This window comes from Mustela putorius, unplaced genomic scaffold (genome assembly GCF_011764305.1).
Source record: "Mustela putorius furo isolate JIRA1106 unplaced genomic scaffold, ASM1176430v1.1 tig00000578_pilon_pilon_pilon, whole genome shotgun sequence".
Lineage (NCBI taxonomy): Eukaryota > Metazoa > Chordata > Mammalia > Carnivora > Mustelidae > Mustela > Mustela putorius.
This window is the reverse complement of record NW_025421422.1, coordinates 4,146,688-4,167,954: the sequence shown is the minus strand read 5'-3', so window position 1 is coordinate 4,167,954 and position 21,267 is coordinate 4,146,688. Positions and strand designations below refer to the sequence as shown.

At 47.4% G+C, this 21,267-nt stretch overlaps 1 protein-coding gene across 12 annotated transcripts in view; it reads left to right on the top strand.

Moving 5' to 3' along the window:
• Positions 1-1,129: 1,129 nt before the first annotated feature.
• ASCC2 (activating signal cointegrator 1 complex subunit 2) overlaps positions 1,130-21,267 on the top strand; it is a 41,179-nt gene continuing 21,041 nt past the window's right edge. For 4 of the 12 annotated variants that reach the window (XM_045081519.1, XM_045081518.1, XM_045081516.1 and 1 more), the window contains exons 1-9: positions 1,165-1,250; positions 3,165-3,251; positions 5,385-5,482; positions 10,591-10,749; positions 11,111-11,281; positions 13,056-13,185; positions 17,709-17,776; positions 18,882-18,992; positions 20,021-20,133. In XM_045081519.1, the coding sequence (XP_044937454.1) occupies positions 3,209-3,251; positions 5,385-5,482; positions 10,591-10,749; positions 11,111-11,281; positions 13,056-13,185; positions 17,709-17,776; positions 18,882-18,992; positions 20,021-20,133 (893 nt within the window). In that variant the 5' untranslated portion in view covers positions 1,165-1,250; positions 3,165-3,208. Of the gene's footprint in view, positions 1,251-3,164; positions 3,252-5,384; positions 5,483-6,852; positions 7,026-7,053; positions 8,078-10,590; positions 10,750-11,110; positions 11,282-13,055; positions 13,186-17,708; positions 17,777-18,881; positions 18,993-20,020; positions 20,134-21,267 lie in introns of those variants that run through there. The other 8 variants (XM_045081524.1, XM_045081522.1, XM_045081517.1 and 5 more) reach the window with 7 other exon arrangements.

The window sequence follows — 21,267 nt, the reverse complement described above, 5'->3', positions numbered from 1 at the left end:
GAGAGGGAGAGAAAGAGAGACAGTGCGTGTGCACACATGCAACACACACACACACGAGTAGGGGGAGAGGCAGAGGGAGAGGGAGAAGCAGACTCTTCACTGAGTAGGGTGTGCAACATGGGCCCAATCCCAGGACCCCAAGATTATGACCTGACCAGAAGGCAGACAGTTAACCAACTGAGCTACTCCAGTACCCTGGCAGTGGTGGTTTTTGAATCCTTACTGTGTGCTAGGCACAGAGAGAAAGCCAGGGTTGTGTATTTTTAACTAGCTTTCTGTGATGATTCCGATGCGCAGCGGGACTTGGGAATACCAACCTTATACTTATACCACCTAAGACATTCTGTGGAAAATTTGCATTTTGCTTTTAAGATAGCTATACCACATGGGGGCTCAGCCTCCACAGCTGAGCCTAGAGCCTGCTTCTCCCTCTATGTGCCACTCCCCCTACTTGTGCTCTCTTTTTCTGTGTCTGTCAAATGAATAAAATCTTAAAAAAAAAAAAAAAAAGATAGCTATAGCACAGCCTTCTTGATTTAAAACAAACAAAAAACAAAAACAAAACCTATTTGTATTGCATACACACACCAATGTGCACAGCTCATAGGTGTACAATTTGATGACTTTTCCAAGTTGAACACATTTATGTAGCTACCCAAAGATGAAGACATGCAATGTCCCAGTCTCACTTGTGGCCACTTCCAGTCACCAGCCCCAGAGGTAACCACCATTCGAATCCCATCACCGCTCACTAGTCTTGCCGGTTCTAGAAATTCCTGTAAACAAAATTGCAGTCTGTACTATTTTCCTTTTTTTTTTTTTTGCTCAACATCATGTTCATGCTTCTGGCTTATTAAAACTACTCTTTTGGATGAAATGTGTAAAACGATGATTGAGAAGGTTAGTAAGGAGATGGAAGTCTGAGATTCTGAGAGACCAGGTACAATACTTGCGTTTTCCAAGAGGTGGAATCTCTTGAAAGAAAGGATAGGGAAGGGGGCGTGGTTACCGTCCTGCCTGTTCCTGGTGGGGGCGAAGTCTTTAGGCTGGGGGCGTGGCCATGGGCCCGGCTTCCCGGCGGCTGTTAGCACCGGGGGCGGGGCCGGTCGGGGCTTCCTGTCTGCGCCTGCGGAATCGCCGTTTGACCCCGGAAGTGCCAGCACACTGGGAGCTGTCACCGTGGACCGCGGCAGCGGCGGCGGCGGCGGCGGCGGTGGCGGCGGCACAGCGCCGGTAGTGGAGCCGCCGAGGTGAGTGCGCGGCTGGGCCCTGCCGAATAGGTGGCATCGGGCCTGGGACGAGCCGCAGCCATGCCCCCGGCGGCCACGATCCTCCTCGCCTGCTTGGCGGGGCCGAGACTGATGATGCCAGAGGGACTGTTAGTCGCACCTGAGGCCAGGCCGCTAGAGCTGGGAGTCTCGGGTTCGAGGTTCAACCCCAGAGTGACCTTGGACGAGTCACAATCCTCCTACCGGCACTCCGGGTTTCTGTTTCCTTGGTGTTCATTCATTCGTTCAACAAATGCAGGTCCATCGCCTCCTACGTGTCAGCCACAGATCTAGGCACTGGGGATACAAACAGCCAGACAGATAATGTACCCTCCTTCATGGAGCATACAGTCCAGTGGGAGGAGACCGTTAACGACAAATAAAGGCACAATATAATTAAAGATATGACAATAACTGCGGAGTGAATACTTTAGACTGGGGAGTCTGGGAAGGCCTTTGAGGAAATTAATATTGAATTGAGACCAGAAAGGTGATGACAGTTAGAGAAAGTGAGGCAGCAATGGCCCTGGAAATGCTCCCAGGCATCCTTGTTTGCACCAAGCTCGCCTTCTAAAGAAAGCCCTTTTCTAAGTTTTAGGCTTCTGCTGCCCTGCTTGGCATGAAAGATGCAGTGGTGGACATAGATGTCATCGTGATCAGTGTCCTTTACCTTTTGGAACTTAGAGTCTCATCTTTGCCTAATTTCTACCTGTACTTTAGATGAAAACTCGGATCTTCCTTGCTTGACATGCTCCCTCCCTCAAATCTGTTCTGTTAAATGCTGTCACAGCCCCATGTGCCTGATCTACATAGCATACACCATGGTACTCTTTTTGATTCATATCTGTCTTTCCCATAAAGACTGTAAGCTCTGTGAACGGCAGGACCAAATCTGTAATTTGCCCACTTTGGTATTCTCCAGGCTTCAGTGCCTGGCACATAGTAGGTGCTCAAAAAACTTTTTGAATGGCTGAGTGAAATTATTAACATGGTCTTTGCTCTCCAGTGGTTCATAGGCAGTGTCTCTGCCACTGGGTTGTTGTCTTTTCTTTCTGATTATATCTCTTTTCTACTTAAATGACTCCTCATTGCCTTTAGATGAAAGACCAAAATCTTTAGCATCACACTGGATGTTCTTTTTAAAATGGCTTCATCTTTCCTATCCAACCTCCCCTCTCAAGTTCTATCATCCCCCCTACCTGACCTTGTGTTTTCAGCCATACCAGATGTCTCCCTCTTCCTTCAAAGCCACTGGTTCTGAGCCTGTGTTCCCACTTGCTCTTTGCTTTGAATGCCCTTCCTCCCCATCTTTTCCTCCTATCCTTCAACAATCAGGTTGTGGGTCACCTTCTCAGAGACTTCCTCCCTTTCTCTATTGTGCTTGCTTTGAAAATTCCCTGTTACAGCTCTGATCACACTGAATGACAGTCATTTACATGCCCAAGACCCAGAATGTATTCAGTCAGCCTTTGCTGAGTAAATGAGGAAGTCCAAAGTGTTCTGCCTATGGTTGGGACTTGAAATCACAAGTAAACTTTATTGAGTGCTTATTATGTGCCAACTACTGTGTTGAACACTTAGCATTGATTACTTCTCAAGTCTCAGTTTTATAGATGAGGAAAGCAAGGCTTAGAGAGTTTAAGGAACTGTCTCCAGGTCTCAAAGATGGGTAGGAAAAGGTGGAGCTGGGATGTGAATCCAGACTGAAGAACTATAAAGCTCTCTTTTAACCATCATGCCCGCCTGAGTCGGAACCGCCTTTACAAGCACTGGCTTGTAGGAGTGGATTTCTTCTGAAATCAGGTGCTGTGTCTACCTGTCTAAGCCTGGCCTCTGGGGCCTGGAAGTTAAAAGGTTGAAGAGGCACCACCTACTATGGCTCTTTCCCCAACCTAGGTCCCTTCACTGGACACTCCCACAACCCTCTTTGGCAGGTGAACATGGAAAGAACTGGACCCATGAGTCATTTAGACTTCTGGACTGGTGAGCAGACCCTCTGGTGTTCCCAGCTGCCCTCCCAGCATCACTGGGTGGTTAGGAAAGAAGTATTTTTAGTCTGTTGAGCACAAGAGATCCAGGTGCCAAAGCAGACAGGCTGGGCTTCAATTTCAACTTGGTCACTAACGTGTCTGTCCCTCTTTGGACCTCTGAGCATCAATAATCCTTGTTGTCTGTAGCTAGGTTGTTGTGATATGCTAGTACAATCATAACTTGATTCAAACTAACATCTGTGCAATATGTGCACAGATTACCTATGTTCTGGAAAGCTGAAAGGTGAAAAGTCACCCCAGTCCCATTCATTACCTCATACCTTATAATTTTTGGCAGGCTACCTCACATGTACAGGGACCTTGTGGCTGACCCGCGGAGATCCTAGAGTTGGCATTGAGGATTAGACATAGTGGTCCTGTCTCTTTTACATCCTTCTAGAATGGATATCTTCACAGTCTTTTAAAAAGCCCATGAACTAAGGTTCCTTTTGTACCAAGCTGCTTCCAACTTCCTTACCTTTGCTCCTGCTCTGTCCTCTGCTTGCAGCACCCTCCTTCCTGGCTACCCTCCACTACCAAGACTCAAGGCAGGCTCTCCTGATCATTTAGGCTCCCCAGAAACATTTTCCTGACAGCAGCACTCCCTACAAGCTCAAGTACACTAGACTCAATACAGCAAATGGTTAAGAGCCGGCGAGCTTCACCAACTACGAACTAAGTCCCTAAGTCCGAGGGCAAGTTTCTTATCTTCTCCGCATCTCTTATTTCCTCACTGATAAAATGAAGATAAAAATAGACCTAACCTTAGAGTTTTTCTGAGCACTAATACATGCATAGCAGGTTAATGCTGAGAAAAGCCCTAGGGACAGTACTAGCACATGTTAGAAGTGTGTTGCTACTACTGCCATTATCATAATTATTGGGTTGTAAATTCCTGTGGGGCAGAAACCCTGCACTATCGCTCTGTCTTCATAACACCAGGGCCTGGCCTGATATCCGAGATATGGGACATCCCATAACTCAGTGGCTGACCGTGCCTCCTCAGCTCATCTGTGAGGTTCTCAGGAGGTGACGGATGGTTTCCTCATTCCAGCCTCAGTATGTCTTTGTGCTGGCCTCATATGGCATGTGTTTTAAGGGGCCTGATTCACTTTCACTCTGTGATCCAGCCAGTATGTGTGTCCCTTTCTGTGGGGCAGGCGAAGTAGCATTGTGGAAAGAACATTGGATGGGAAGACGAGAGATGTGGCATCTACCACTCACTGGCTTGGAGGTGCTTTTGGGCCTCTGCAGAAAAGAGCTCACACTGGCTGTTTTCTGTGAATTCTGTCATCCTCTCTGGTCCTTCTGTTCATTCACATCCTTCTTCCCTGAAGCCTAGGGAGGTTGTAAAATCTTAAAACCCCCTACAAGTGAGGAATGGCGGGGCACCTGCGTGGCTCAGTCGATTAAGCAGCTGCCTTCGGCTCAGGTCGTGATCCCAGGGTCCTGGGATCAAGCCCCACATTGGGCTTCTTGCTCAGTGGAGAGTCGGCTTCTCCCTCTCCCTCTGCCTGCCGCTCTGCCTACTTGTGCTCTCTATCTCTCTGTCAAATAAATAAATAAAATCTTAAAAAAAAAAAAAGTGAGGAAAAGCCCATTCCTCCATCCCTGAAAAGACTGCAGATCTGCTTAGAATTTTAAGAAAAATGTCCTTATATTCAGTCATTCATCAAACATTTGATGAGGCCGACTCTGCACCAGGCCTGTGCTGGTCACAGAAAAGATAATAAGAGGAGAGACCAGGCATTGTCTTCACAGAGTTCACAGGCCAAGTAGGGTACAGAGCTGGAGCCATAATAAAAATAACCTAGGTCCCCTTAGCCAGTACTTACAAAGAGGGCGGGAGTATTTCAGGAGTCACCTGGTGAGTGTTTTCCTCCTCAGCTGAGAGCTCTTGCTTTAGGCAAAGTCAGCACCATCTGGACTGTAGGTGCAGGCTCTGGGTCTTCAGGGCTCAAGTCAGGAGCCTCCTGAGACCAGAGGGTGAAGCTTCTCTCCTGGCTCTGGGATCAGTTCCAGGGCAGGCCCCTTCCACCAGGAGCCTATGTGTCTGCTCTCTTCTTCCCATCCATATTCCTTTCAGGAGGGTCACGCAGCACAATGCCAGCTCTGCCCTTGGACCAACTTCAGATCACCCACACGGACCTGAAGACAGGAAAACTGAGGACTTCCCCAGCGCTGGTGAGCCGGGACCTTGAGGCCGTTCAGCCTGATACTATCGTTCTTGCAATTTCAGAAGCAAAAAGCAAATTCCTCCTTTATCTGTTCCAAGAATGACCCGAGGGCCACAGTCAGCAATTCAGAAGCTGGGACACTACTAGGTCCTCCCACACCCAGTGCAGAAGTTTCCTTTCTGAGAGCAGCAGCTTGAATTTGAGTCCTATTTTCCATGTTGCCACCCCATACCTTGCCCCCAAAGCATTTCATTTTGAATCAGAGTCTGATGGCAGTTGTGGCTCAACCTGAGCTGGCCTAGAAAAGGATCCAGCCCAAAGCCGGGTTTGGGGATTTGACCCTGCGGGAAGCGTTCAGGTTTCAAATAGGCCTTGTTTCAGAGCTATCTCACCTGCTATCCACACTTCAGGGGGGAACACCAGTTTCAGAGGTCAGGCTGTCTTTTATCGCACCAGGCCACGAAGCGCCACCTGCCACATACCGACTCTGCAGGGCTTGGGAGACTGAAAAATAAGGAGGCTGTGAGCGTGCTGATTACCAGCTGCAGGGTAAGATTAGGGCTACGGAGAGGTGCCAGACTGCTGAAGGAGACAGACGTGGGGACCGGAGTCCCCACACCCATTTACTGTTTTCCCAAGAATATGAGCTTACTTGAGCAAGGTGGGAGGAAGTATTTTCTAGGGGGGCTTGAGTAAAGTCGTGGGAAACAAGAGCTTGGTGTTGGGTTTCCTGCTCTCTGGATGGCTTCTTATTACTTCCTAACTCCTCTCTGATAATAGGACTTAATGTTTATAGAGCACTTGCTCTGGGCCAAATCTTTCTAAACACTTCACCTGGATTATCTCTTTAAGCCCCGTGAGGAGGTATTTTGATTGTCCCCACTTTACAGATGAGGAAACTGAAAGTTCAAGGTCACAGAACTAGGAAATTAAGGGAGCAGGAATGGGAAGCCAGCTAGACTGACTCTGGATCTCATACCCTTAACCTTTCTGCTATAAGCCTGCCGTTTCTTTTTCTTTTATTACCTTTTTATGTGAGAAGGTATTTATCAGAAAATCCAGATCTGTTCTGCTCAGCCTGGTAGCCACCTCGTGCAGTAGTCATTCGCCACAAATAGGGGTTACACATTTGAGTTGTAGACATTTGAAGGAGCTATATTTTATATTTAATTTTAGTTAATTTGAATTAAAATAGTCCATGTGGTGAGTGCCTACTGTATTTGCCAGCACAGATAGGGAACAGTTCCATTAACACAGAAACTCTGATTTTCCACCTCAGTCCTTCCCTGTGTACTTAATACCCGGGTTGCTAGGGTGTGGGCTCCACAAGAACAGGATCCTGGTCCCTTCTCTTCATTCTGGTTTCCCGGGTGCCAGGTGCTTTTCTTTCAGGAAACATTCAGTAAATGAGTCAAGGACTCCAGCCAGCCCTTGTGCCAGATCCTGGAGCTACAGAGAAAAAAGACATGGTTCCTGCCTTTGAGGAGTCTATGAGAAGACCAGCAGTGAAGAGAAAAGCAGACCAGTAGTTTCTCTACGGTGTGATCAAGGTGGTGTTAGAAGTGGCTACTTGAATGCAGAGCCCAGGGCACTGATCCAGACTGAATGGGGTCTAAGGGGCAGGGATGCCCTGAGGCTGGTGGGAGGGCATGTGCAGCTAGGGAAGGCTTCATGAAGGAGGGGAGGGACCCCAGACTGGGTATTGAAGGGGGAATAATCAGTAGCCATGAGAACAATGGGAGAGGATGAAGCTGGCAGGCGGACCCAAGTATACCATCCCAGAGTCCTGAGAGCCCGAGTCCTACCCAACCACCACTTCCTTGGGGTGGAAGCAGTATCATTCAGTTGGAGCACAAACTTTGTGTTAAATCTCACACATACTTAACCACATAACTAGAACATTGTAAGCACTCAGTGACAGTGATGGTAGCAGTGACAGTGGCAGAAGGTTCGAATGGGGAATAAGGTGGGAAAAAGATGAGCTGAGGGAGACAGCTGCCTGATGAAGGAGCGGTCTTGTGGAAGAGATCTGTACTCTATTTGTCTCGTTAGTCCCAACTTAAGACAAGGAGATCTCTAGCAAAGGGACAGCCACCATGTTGCCTTTGCAGGGTGATAGGTGGAGCTAATGTTTATTGAGTAGCTACTGTGCACACAGCTCACAATTAGTGCTATTGAAAACCCAAAGGAAATAAAGTCTTGAGCCACAATGAGTGAATGAGCTCTTGGGGAAGACAAGACTCATGTAAGTGGAACATGGAACAGGCAGAGAACAGGGCGAAATGGTTTCTTATCGAGATCGGCAGAACAGAAGTTTGATGGGCAGAGAATGTCCAGAAAGCCTCACAGAGCAAGTAGGACCTGAGCCAAGCTTGAAGGGTGGAAGATAGAGCTGGGCCTGGTAGTCTCTGCCCTGACATCTCCCACGGCTTCTGCTACCTACAAAATTAAGTCCCCACTCTTGACTTTGGCATTCAAGGTCCTTCAGAGAACTTGGTGGGATCTGGTCCTTCTTTACCCGCATCGATGCTTTGTCCAACCAGCATGTAGATGGAGAGTCTGCTCCATGCCAAATGCTCATCCAGGGACTGGGAATGCCATGGTGAGCAAGGCCCAGACTGCCTCTGCAGACCTATAGGCTAGGAGGGGAGACAGAGAAGGCAGGCCCTTCCTTTTCATATAACTTGATGGGGGCATGATTGAAAGACAGTCCAACTGCACATACTGAAAGTATACAATTTGGCTGGTGTTGACATTAGTATGCACCCAGGGTACTGTCATCATAGTCAAGGTAATGAACATTTCTACCCCTCCCAGAAAGATTCCTTGTGCCCTTCAGTGACCCAACCTTTCTTCTGCCCCCATGGGCAGCACCCACTGATCTGAAGGTACTTTTGATTCAGTTCGACAGTTGCCGTGATTGGGGGAGCCCAAGTGCACACCCTGCCTGGTCAGGGTTGGGAGCTGGGAAGACTTCCTGGAGTAGATGAGGTCAGAGCTGGGATCAGCAGGCCAAGCAGAGGGAGCAGGAGAGCACATGGTTACTGTGGGTCATTGAGTAGGTCTGCAGCACAAGCTTTGGTTTAAATCCTGCCTCAGTGGCCTCCTTAGCCCTGTGACCTTAGCAAAATTCCTGCCCCTTACTGATCATTTCCTCCTCTGTAAAATGGGGAGAATACTATCTCCCTTTTAAATAGTTATTAATGAAAAAGAACTAGCCTGTGGGGCATTCGCACCCAGCAGCCAGCACAGAGCAGGTCTTGTCAAGTGGTGGCCTTTATTTTCACCATTCCAGTGTTCTCTCCCTCCATATCTGTTTCCCACCACCCAGTGCAATCCTGGCCCCTTTTTTTGGTTCTCGACCCATTTTTATGCTCCATAATGTACCATTTTTTCCATCAAAAAAAAAATCCTTCTCATTTCCCAAGGCCCAGCTTAGATGCTGCTTGCTTGCTCTGGGAAGTTCTCCCTTGTCCTCTGGGTGCAGATAATCACCTTTGCCTCCCCGCCCTCCATGGTCCCTCTGCCAGATTTGGGCTGTCACTTTCTCTGCTTTGTGCCCACTTGCTGGCTTAGATGTGCATCTCCTCTCTGGAGCATAGTCTCCATGAGCATGCTGATGTTTTCTTCATGTGCCTTGCCACACCTGGCCTAACGTTGTGCCTGTAAATGTTTGTAGGAATGCAAGGACGGTAGAATCTTGGGTCGGGGTTGTCTGTCTGTCTGTCTGTCTGTCAGAGGAATAGGGGGTGATGAGGATCCCTGATTGAGAAGTAACCTAAGAGATGAGGTGTCGACAGAAAGACGAGGGGAGGAGCTTGGAAACCAAGGAGATAATTTAGGTCCAAGAAAGTAGTTTTGAACTTGTTTCAATTGGCAGGAGTCCCTTTTTCAAAAAGCTTGTCCCTGGAAGCCCACTATATAAATTCTGATTTCCATGGGGGCGGGGTCCCGAAGACCCACCTGATGGGGACCCCCTTCCCGAGGAATCCTTATGGAACCCAAAGACTCCACAGTTTGAAAACTCTTATCAGGCTGTACTGAGGCATAGGGGGTTCTTGAGGAAACTGACCAATCCATCATGATTTTCCTGTCCCACTGGACTGACAGACCTGGAAGTAGGTGGATTGTGGTTGATAACCACTGAGACCTTGCCCAGCCTTCCTCCTCTTTCCACTTCCCCCGGAGAAAGCAGCCGTTATGTAGTCAGAGGAGAAAACTGAGCTCATCATCTCATCTTAATGGTGAACAAAGTAAGGTTTGTTCATGGCAAGGTAAGGGTTGGGAGAGAGAACTTGTGATTCTAAGCTGAGACCTGCAATTACTTGATTAGCGTTCTTTTCTTTAAAAGAGAAAAGTTACCAAGTTTTTTTTTTTCCCCCAATTCTAAGAAGGATATAGCATGATACATACAGTATGGTCCTATTTATATAAGAGAGAAAATAGATCTCACATATTTATATGGGCATATTTTTCCCGTAAAAGCCTAGAAAAGGTTTGCAAGGACACTCACCTGATGCTGAGTGGTCACTCCTGGGAGGATGTAGGGACTGGGCGTGTGGCCCCAGGAATCTCACCTTCTCTACAGGGTTGTAAGTTTTGAAAGAAAAGATGTGCATGCCTGCCTTGTAGAATTGCAAAATAACTTAAAAAATAATACGTGTATGTGTTTTTTAAACTGGAAAATGTATTCCAGTCATAATATGGTCATAATCTCCTCCACCAAAGATAACCACTATTAGCTTTGGTATCTTGAGCCCCCCACCCCGCGCAGGTCGGTTGTTTTTTTTTTTTAATCTGTGTTAAAAATATATACTTCTTTAAAAATTCCCCAAACTGGTTTTATTAAATAGGTTTATATCCCTGCTTTCTCTTGCCTTGACCTTTCCCCATGGCATTAAAATATCCTCCAAAACACATGGTTTTTAATGCCTGCCTAGTGTTCCCTGGGTGCAACCAAGCCCCCTTTGTTAAAGACACTTGGTTCTTTATGCTTAAAAACTCCTTGGAGGGTCACCGGTTGGAACAGCCAAGTGTTGTCATTGCTGTGGGTTGGCAAATGGGCCCTCGCTGACTAACCTCTGCCACGTTAACACGTGGTTTTTGGATCCGTAGCACCCCGAGCAGAAGGCAGACCGGTATTTTGTGTTATACAAACCGCCCCCTAAAGACAACATTCCCGCCCTAGTGGAGGAGTACCTGGAACGCGCCACCTTCGTAGCCAATGACCTCGACTGGCTCCTGGCCTTGCCTCACGATAAATTCTGGTGCCAGGTAACATTCTATCAAAATTAACACTAAGACAAAGCACATGACATGCCGTTGGTTGGTTGCTGTTGTTGTTTTTCTCCCCCCTAGGAGATGCTTTTTTCCCTACTTCTTACACTGGATCCTTAACAGCAAATTGTGGTTTGGATTGCTCTGTCTTGTATCACAATCTTAACGATGTTTACACAACGCCTTCCCACGTGTTTAGAAATTTGTGTTTAGCCCTCATTCATACCTCCTTAGTCCCTCGGGGTTGGAGTGTTTGCCTTAGGCCAGGGCTGGTAGGCCTGTGAGCCCCTGCACAGTCCACCCACAAGCCCTTGCGCCTCAGTGACAAATCCTCGCTCTGATCTGTTGTCTGGCACAGGTTATCTTCGATGAAACCCTGCAGAAGTGCCTGGACTCCTATCTGCGCTATGTCCCCCGAAAGTTCGATGAGTGGGTGGCCCCGGCCCCTGAAGTTGTTGACATGCAGAAACGCCTCCATCGAAGTGTTTTCCTCACTTTCCTCCGCATGTCCACTCACAAGGAATCCAAAGTAAGCCCCTGGCCCCACGACAGGGTGCTGCCAGACACCCAGCACCTCTGTGCCAGACTCTCCCGCCCCTGGGAAGGAAGGCTCTGGAAGTATCGAGTTTCCTCTTCGTCTCCCCTCTGCCTTCATTTCCACCTTTAGGGAAGAAATCTGTGGCCACCCCCCTTATCTGTGAATTCACTGGGTCTGCGTTACATCCGGTGTTTTCATCAATGGGAGCTGAGGGCCCTTTGCCAGTTGATGTGTGACTGTGCCATTTTTCATGCGTCAGAGGGTGAAAACATTGATTCTGATTTGTTAAAGGAACTTTTATGTGCTTTTTAAAAACCTTTACTTTTCTCCCCCCAGTTTTCAAAATAATGTGCTCTCTAAACAACTCAAACATTGCAGAAATATTTTGTAGGTAGTGAAAGCCACCAGAAAATCCCTTTCCCCAAATATAACCACCGTTATGGTATGTGTTCCTTCATGGAATTATTTTCCTTTCAATATGCTTGTGTGTGTTTGAGTCCATATTTATTTTTACAATAAGATCTTGCTTTTTTTCCCCAAAAAAACTTATTGTAGTGTGGAAACTTTCAAATATATGCAAAGGCATAATGAACCCCATGTACCTACCTATCACCCAACTTCAACAATTATCAGTATTTTGCCACTTTTATTTTCTTTCTTCCCCTGAGGGTCCCCCCATCCTGGAATTTTTTTGTTGTTGTTTTTTGGTTTTTTTTTGAAGGAGAGAGAGAGAGCATGAGAGTGCAGGGGCAGGGTAGGGGAAGGGCAGAGGGAGAGAGAGAATCTTTTTTTTTTTTTTAAAGATTTTATTTATTTATTTGACAGAGAGAGAGAGATCACAAGTAGGCAGAGAGGCAGACAGAGAGAGGGGGAAGCAGGCTCCCTTCGGGCAGAGAGCCCGAAGTGGGGCTCGATCCCAGTACCCTGAGATCATGACCTGAGCCGAAGGCAGAGGCTTTAACCCACTGAGCCACCCAGGCGCCCCTTAAGCAGATTCTACACCCAGCACAGAGCCTAACACAGGGCTCAGTCTCACCACCCTGAGATCATGACCTGAGCCAAAATCAATAGTAGATGCTTAACTGACTGAGCCAGCCACTTAGGCACCCCTTTCCTGGAGTATTTTATTTTATTTATTTATATATTTTAAAGATTTTATCTATTTATTTGACACACAGAGAGAGATCACAAGTAGGCAGAGAGGCAGGCAGAGAGAGAGGGGTAAACAGGCTCCCTGCTGAGGAAGAGAGACCAACTCAGGGCTTGATCCCAAGACCCCAGGATCATGACCTGAGCTGAAGGCAGAGGCTTTAACCCACTGAACCACCCAGGCGCCCCTCCTGGAGTATTTTAAAGCAATTCCAAACATCATAGTAATTTATCCACAAATATATATATATATATATATATATATATTTTTTTTTTTTTTTTTTAGTAAGCTCTATGCCCTATGTGGGGCTTGAACTCAAGACCCCAAGATCAAGAGTTGCATGCTCTACTGTCTGAGCCAGCCAGGCGCCCCAACCCATAAATATTTTAGAATGAATGCCCAACCAACTATTTAATAGCGTGTTTTTGCCTCTTTTTACATTAAAATGAACAGCTGTTGCTTCAGGTCAATATATGAGGCTCAGACATGCCCGCAGTATGGATGGACCTTCATTTATTAGCCAGTCCCCCATTGTTCCTTGTGAGCTTGCTATTACTTTACCAAGAGTATGCTTTTGAAAGGTCTCTCATCCTCTCTCTCTGCACTGTTCCTTAGGATCACTTCATTTCCCCCTCTGCATTTGGAGAAATCCTCTACAATAACTTCTTGTTTGACATCCCAAAGATCCTGGACCTCTGCGTGCTCTTTGGAAAAGGGAACTCCCCTTTGCTCCAGAAGATGATAGGTATGTAGGGCACAGGGCCTGGAGGGCTGCACAGAGCTGGCCCCCACAGGCCAAACTAGAGCATCTAGATGAGCACAGGGGAATTCAGAACTGCAGTGGCAAATGGGGTTTGGACCTGACTTAGCAGGTATGTGTCTTTCAACTCCGAAAGACACAACTAGGTGGCCATGGGAGAGTGGAGACCATACTGGACCCCACGGTCCCTCAAGGGTCTTAGTATTAGGCCACATGTCAAACTGTTGAAGGAGTGGGCAGGTTTGTTTCTGTGGTGACAATAAGAATAGCAGTGATTGCTCACCTTTAGGTGAGCACTCACTGGGGGCCTGTCACTCTGCCGAGCTCCTTGTATGTGATCTTAATTAATCCTCACGGCAGTCCTGGGATTGGCTCTGTAATCATCCCTCTTTACAGACAAGGAAACTGGGGTTAAAATGTAAGGCACTTGCCCGAGAGCTCATGACTGATAAGTGGCCAAGCTGGGATTTATGTCACAGAGGCCTGACTCTCCAGCTCTTCCTCTTTGTCACTCCCTGCCTCAGGGATATTGGGGCTGCCTCAGAAGTCTCATGATTTGCATTGTTGCTGAGATCAGTTGGAGACTGAGTTCAGAGAGGACTCTTTTGGGTTGAGAAAGGAATGACTTCAGCAGTTGGATCCCATCATGAGGAAGTGGGCTGGAGGGGGTCAGTCAGAGACTGAAGCTTGGTTGGGATGCTGCAGAGGGAACAACACCCTAGCGTTAGGCAGGACACCACTGTCAGCCCTCCTCACCCTGAGATTATAGGACATAGTCTTCCCAAATGCCCAATTTCAAAGCTAACTTGTCCCTTAAAATGGTTTCCTTTCTTCCTCCTAATGAAAAAGTAATAATAAAGGTAATACAGGTTAGTTTAAAAAGTTTGGGGAGAATATAAAGTAAAAAGAAGCAGGAAAACGATTACCAAATTCTGGCACCCATAGACAATCATTGGGTGATAATTTCCTTCCAGTCTTTTCTCTGCGTGTTTTTGAAAACCATGTCAGAGCATAACGTATATGAAATTTCACATCCAGCCTTTTCATTGAAATGGTGTCTGGTTTTTCATTCAAATCTAATTGTTCCCTGATCATCAGTTCAATTCTTTTATTTTCCCAGAGAAAAGCTCTTCATAATGTTACTATAGACAGAGAGCATGGAGTGAGTGAGTAAAATCAGGCATGAAAGATAGTTAGCAACAACAGGAGATGGGGAAAGAGGGCAACAACAGGAGATGGGGAAGGGGAAGCTGGGGCCGGATCGGGGAGGACTCTATGCCAGCCGTTAGCACTGAGGGAACGGTATCGCATGGTGGTTCAGAAGGCAGGCTCTGCCCAGTTCACACCCCAACCCTATTCCTGGCTGTGTTACTTTGTCCAGATCAGTCAACCACTAGAGCCTCAGTTTTTACATCTGAAAAATGGGAAGACGAATTCCCTACCTATCTGATAGGATGGTTGTGAGGATTAGTATAGTGCCTGGCTCGTTATAAGTTCCGGGTTACTGTGAGCTCTTACTGGAATGAGGCCACGGGAGCTGTGGAGAAGAGCTGTCTGATGGTATAGTTAATTTGGCAGCGTGCCAGTGGGAAGGGTGGTGACAGGAGACTGAGGAGGAGGCTAGTACTTCAGCGTGGGTTTGAAGGTGAGAGCCTGGGTTGACTGAAGAGGACATCCTGGAGGTAGAATAAAGCAGAGTTTAGGGAGGTGAGCTAGAGCAAGACATCAACAATTCTAGAGAAAACTGGTGTCAGGTGCAGGAAAAGTGGAGGGTGGAGGTGGGGGGGGCCGTGTTGCAAGTGGAGGTACAGTCAGTGTTAGATCTGTGGGGTGTGAGATACTGTGCAGATTTAGGGGGAAAGGACTTCTGCCTGCAATTCCAGGTGGGCAAGGGTGGGTGAGAAAGGTCCTAGTTTTTTGAGTCAATGACTTCTTTGAGAATTAAATGAAAGTTTGTCCCTAGAAGAACATACTCCCTTATAAATTTTGAAGTGTTGTAGAATGTTTTTGTCCCACAGATTGAGAACCCTTAATTGCCTCATTTAGGAGAGTCTTTTCTTTGGCTCTTAGAGGGTGGTTCATGGAAAAGAAGGCAGACCAGGCATCAGGAGCCCCTTCATCATGTGTGCATTGGGGGGGGGTGTTGGTGTGGAGGAGGGGCCTGGAGACACACGTGCACATACACGCCCCCCACCACACACACACACATACAGCAGCTGTCTTTCCAGCCCTTGAGCGGAAGGCACAACAAGGGGCAGCCTCCAATGTCTCTACTTCAGAAGCTTTTGAGCCAAGCAAATCAGCTGTAGTAAGAGTGTTGACAAGGGAGAGAAGGAGGGAACAAAGGGACTGGACATTTGTCCTGTGGGCAGAAACCCAGTCCTTACCGGGTACCCTCCCACCCCCCTCAACCTTCCTACACAAACACACCTTACTTTTTTTTTTTTTTAACCTCAAGATTAGTGTACTAAATCAGGAAGTGTGATTTTGAAAGCAGGGCCTTCCAGTTAGACTCTTGGAGGTATTTTGTGAAAGCAGGAGTACGTCAGGCCTTGGCCCCATCAAGGACTACACTGATCTCTTTGGCAATCCCTTCCCTTCACCCTGCATTACTTAACTGCTTTAGTCTGAGAAGGATGCTACCATTGTCCCTTACTTCTTAATTGTTTCTTTAAGAGATCTCAAGTCAGATCTTCACCATCACCGGATCAGATAAAGGAGAGGAAAGGGTTAGTTGTGAAATGTTATCTGTTTTAATGCTTGTAAAACATCCCTGTTACTCAGACACAAGCACTAGAAGGATTATGAAAGAGTGCCCTACCCCGGGTCAGGTGGTTAGGGTGCAGTGGGGTCTACTGTATGGTACTGTGGGGGGAGACTGGCTCCTGACGCCAGAGTCAGGAGGCACTGCCTGAAGGAGGTGACACCTGCCTTATGGTGGACTCAACTCTGGGAGGTCACTCCAGGCAAGGGGAGGGGACAGGGCTTGTTCTCTGAGGTTGAGGAGGTACAAGAGAGAATTAAGCCCAGGAAATGGAGAGAGGGTGCGTGGAGGTGCTTTCTGGGCCAGATCTCATATGGCCCTCTGTGCTCTGGTCAGGAGTTCAGACTTGACCTTGAGGATGCCATTGGCTGGGAGGGTTTTATGAGAAAGAACAGAAGTTGGTGGGGAGACAGCTCAGTCCCTGCTTGCTGTTAAGAGTAGGAGGTGGCCACAGATGGTCAGGGACTACCTTCACAGGTTGAGGGATCAGCACCCTTCTGAAGGTGGGATACCCTGAGCAAGCTCGTGCTTGGAAAACTCTGCTTTGTGGAGTCAAGGAATGAAGGGGCATCCAAGAAATCATTAACAGAAAGTTCAGCTACATAGTGACTTGCTTCCTCACCCAGTCCCATCTGGCCTTTGATCCCATGGATTTTCAAATCCTCAAGGATGGGGCAAGGGCGTCCCTTGGTTTTCATTAAGGAAACCAAGGACAGACCTGCCCAAAGACAAAGGATGGCTAGAATTCAGCACAGCCTGACAGCCAGCCTTTGCCATTAGGATTGTGGTGGGCTGAAGAACCCTGGCCTCTTCTTAAGGGTGTTGGTATTTTGCATTAGCATGTCTCCTGGCTAGCTATGATTTTCCCTTCCCCCCGCGCCATTTGGGCAGCCGGAACACTTGGTCTCTGTTCCAGTTACCATATGCTCTAACCTACGCACTCACAGCAACAGCAGTGCTCGGAGGTAGTAAACATTTGGAAAGGAGCTTTGTTTTATAGGAGCAACTGCAAATGCGTGGTAAACCTGTCTCTAGGTCCCTTCCAGGCCTCTCCCCTTGGAGGAAGGTAGGTTAATATGGCTAACATATTCAAAAACAGAGGGTAAGAGAATTTCCAGACAAATTTCTCCGTAGAGTCTCCTCACATTATTAGAGGTGTGGCCTGCAAGAGTCCTGGATTGTAGCATCCAGGTTTCTTGAGCAAAGAGATCATATCTCCTGATTTTCCTGGATGACTAACTCCCACTTCCAAAGCCAATGCTGTCATCTAAGGCACGGTGCCCAAGTATGATAACTCCCTGGGGATTTCAGCATGAGCTGGTTTGACCAGGGCAGACCTTTTTTTTTAAATTTTCCCTCTTTCTTTCTTTCTTTTTTTTTTAAATTAGAGAATGAGAGAGAATGCAAGCAGGGGCAGAAGCAGAGGGAGAAGCAGACTCCCCACTGGGCAGGGAGCCCGAAAAGGAGCTCAATCCCAGGGCCCCAGGATCATGACCTGAGCCACCCAGTTGCTCCCAGAGTAGGCCTTTGATGTAATTCGCTAGGCAGAGGTGCTTAAAAGGTTAAATTGTACTGAGTTGGGCCAAAGCTCTGTGCCAGCAGGGCCTGGGGCCAGGACTGCTCTAGTGCAGACAGGCTTAAGAAAGGGGAGAAAGGTCACAGAACATGCTGGCAACCATTTGTAATGTGTCCTCCCCTCCCCCACCCTCTTTTCCGAATCCCTACCTTTCTTTTCTCTTTTCAGGAAACATCTTTACGCAGCAGCCCAGTTACTATAATGACCTGGATGAAACCATGCCCACCATCCTTCAGGTACCAGCTCTCATCCCTGCCCACATCCCCTCCCCAACCCTATGGCATGGCCCTGGACTTTCTTAGAATAGCGTGGAGAAATATTTACTCCCCACCCCTCTCTAGCCCCATCTCCAGACAGTCTCTGGTCTTGTGCCTCAGCACACCCTTTCAAATTTGCCCTTTTCCCCACTTGAACAGAACTGGAATCTAAGGGCTGTCTAGCATTCATACAAAAAGAGCTTAAATTGTGTGCTGTTTACCAACAGCCACAAGCCTCTAAGGACACCCCTTTAAGAGGCCTGTGTTGCTCAAATAAGAGTTTTAAAAGTCTATAAAACTATTTTAGAATATAATAATGTTCACTGTAGAAAATTTAGAAAATATAAACAACCAATAAGAAACAAAAACTCGAAGATTAACCCATCATCCCACCACCAAGAGACTCTACTATTCATGATAACATTTAGGGTAGTTATGTGCTAGCTTCCTTACAGATGGTACAGTGAATTCAGGACTTATGTGATTTTACGATGGGCTGTTTTCTTCACACCATTGATTTGTTTTTTATTTCAATATATTTCCATAAATTGCCATCTCCAGAGGATCCAAAACATATATTGTTGAAAGTGTATCTTAAATGTTCATTACCATATACTTGCCCAGCATATTCATTCAGATAATTTCTGAATAATTTGATAAATTCTGATAATTTCTGGGGGCTTTTCATACATGTGTTGTTTGTTTGTTTGTTTGTTTGTTTTTTAGTTTTACTTAAGTAAAATAAATTTTTTTTATTTGAGCCCCCATCATGGGACTTAAACTCACAACCCCAAGATCAAGAGCCATAAGCTCTTCCGAACTGAGCCAGCCATATGCCCCTCTACATTTTGTGTTTTTAATCCTCTCCACAATCCTGTAAGAAGAATAACCCCTATCATCCCGATTTTAGTGTTTCCACTCTAACCCAGTGTCCTGGCATTCTCTCAGCTGGTTTCTTGGAAACACTGGCCCATACTCGAAAGATTCTAAGGCAGCTTCCAGATCTCCCATCCCCGATTGCAGGTCAAGGGTCCTAGCTGCTGGTTCGACAGGATGTAGGAGGACCCCTTCTTGTGTTTCACAGGTTTTCAGCAATATCCTCCAGCACTGTGGTTTGCAAGGGGACGGGGCCAGCGCCACGCCCCAGAAACTCGAGGAGAGGGGCCGGTTGACCCCCAGCGACATGCCTCTCCTGGTGAGGTTGCCCTTCAGCCCAGCCTGGTTTGGGCCAGCAGAGGACCCCACAGCTCCTTCCCCTGCTTGTGACCCTTTTCCCCAACTCCAGAAGCAGCTAGTCCCATCACATAGGCTTAGAGCATTTTAGTAGGCTTTGTATTTTTCCCTGGGAGCTTCTTTATGAGGCAGTGGAAGGAACAGGGAACTAGAGTTCTGAGAGGGAGGTTCAGTCTTCACATAGCTCAGCACAATGAGCTCATTCGTGTTATTCATCGAGCCCTGTGTTGGGTCCACAAATTTGTACTGAGGAGGCTCCAGCAGGTGCTGAGCCTTCAGGGTAATGCAGCAGGGCAGAAGCAGGCATGGGATTTGCAGTCTAAGCCAGAGGTGAATAAGGAACACAGACCTGTGTCAGGCCTTACGCTAAACACTGGCGATAGAGCAAGAAAGAGGCAGCCATCGGCTGCCCTCTTGGAACTCACAGCCTCGTGGGAAAATGGGCATTAAACAGGTATTTCAGAAGGAGGCACACCAAGTTCTGTGGGAACAAGTCATTTTACCTGCTGAAACCTCAGTTTCCTAATCTGTACGATAGAGATCCGAATAGCTGCTCAGCCTACCTTTCAGAGTGGTCAAGAGACTCCAGAACACATGTAAGAATGTACTCCGTGTTCTGTATGGACTTGATATTCTTGTCGTCAGTGGGACGTACCTTCTGTGTAGGAGCACAAGCGTTGTCTTCAGGTCTTTCAGCTCAGAAGAGAGAACTCTATTACGCTAGAATTAGAAGTAATTGGCTGCCCGTCGGAGCTAAGGTAGCAAGACCTGAGGTAGGAAGGTTGAGTAACTGGTCCAGATCGTGCTTCTAGAGACGGACCAGCCAGTCTTCACACAGATCTCCACTGATCTCTCCCCCTCCCGCCTCCCTGCCCGCCCAAGGCAGCTGCCTTTTGGCTCCCACTAGTTTTGTCAACTTTGTCTCATACCCACCACAGAGCTGTGTATGGGGGTGGAGGAAAATAATGCAGTGTTTTCTTTTGGCAACAGGAATTAAAAGACATTGTTCTCTACCTTTGTGATACCTGCACAACGCTCTGGGCCTTTCTGGATATCTTCCCCTTGGCTTGCCAAACCTTCCAGAAACACGACTTCTGTTACAGGTACAGCGGTAATTCCAACTCCTCAAGTAGAGGTGCTAGTTGACATCCTCATTCAGCAGATATTTAGTGGGTACTTAGAATGTGCCAGGCGTTCTTCCAGCCTGGAGATACAGTAGTGAAGAAGACAGGTAAGGCTCCTGCTTGTGTGGAACCTGCATTTTATCTTTTTTTTTCTCCTAAAACTTTTAAAAATTTATTTGAGAGAAGAGAGCAAGAGCAAGCACGAGCAGGGGGTAGGATCAGAGAGAGAGGGAGAAGCAGACTTTTTGCTGAGCAGAGAGCCTGATGCAGGGCTTGATCATAGGACCCTATGATCATGACCTGAGCAGAAGGTACACACTTAGCGACTGAGCCACCCAGGTGCCATGGAACCTGCATTTTAGAAGCATTCTCCCCCCTTTTTTTAATAAGATTTTATTTATTTATTTGACAGAGAGAGCAAGAGACACAAGCAGGGAGAGCAGCAGAGGGAGAGGGAGAAGCAGGATCCCCACTGAGCAGGGAGCCCAATGTGGGGCTTGATCCCAGAACCCTGGGATCATGACCTGAACCGAAGGCAGTCGCTTAACCAACTGAGCCACCCAGGCGCCCCAAGAGTTCCCATTTTTGGCTAAGAACTAGATAAGGGAGAAAAAAAACCCAAGTTCAGTTCCTTGATTTCAAAGCCCCTCTCATGGGCAGGCACAAAGGGTAACAGATCATAAGAAGTGGTCTGAGGTGGGCGTCTGGGGGGCTCAAATGGTTAAGCGTCTGCCTTTGGCTTGAGTCATGATCCCAGGGTCCTGGGATCGAGTTCCTGCATTGGGCACCCTGCTCAGCGGGGGGCCTGCTTCTTCCTCTCTCTCTGCCTGCTGCTCCCCCTGCTTGTGCTCTCTCTTGCTCTTTCTCTCTCCCTATCAAATAAATAAATAAAATCTTAAAAAAAAAAATGGGTCTGAGGACTTCAGCATCTGGTCTCGAGCAGAGCACACTCAAAGAAACAAGCAGATAAGCTCACATGTGGGTCTGGCTGCTGTGGCCATATTATGAAGCACTCTGGGAACACAGAGGAGGGAGGCAAAATTCCACCTGGTGAAGTAAGAGATTTCATGATGGCCTTTAAGTTAGAATGGACAGGAACCTTCCAGATGGAAG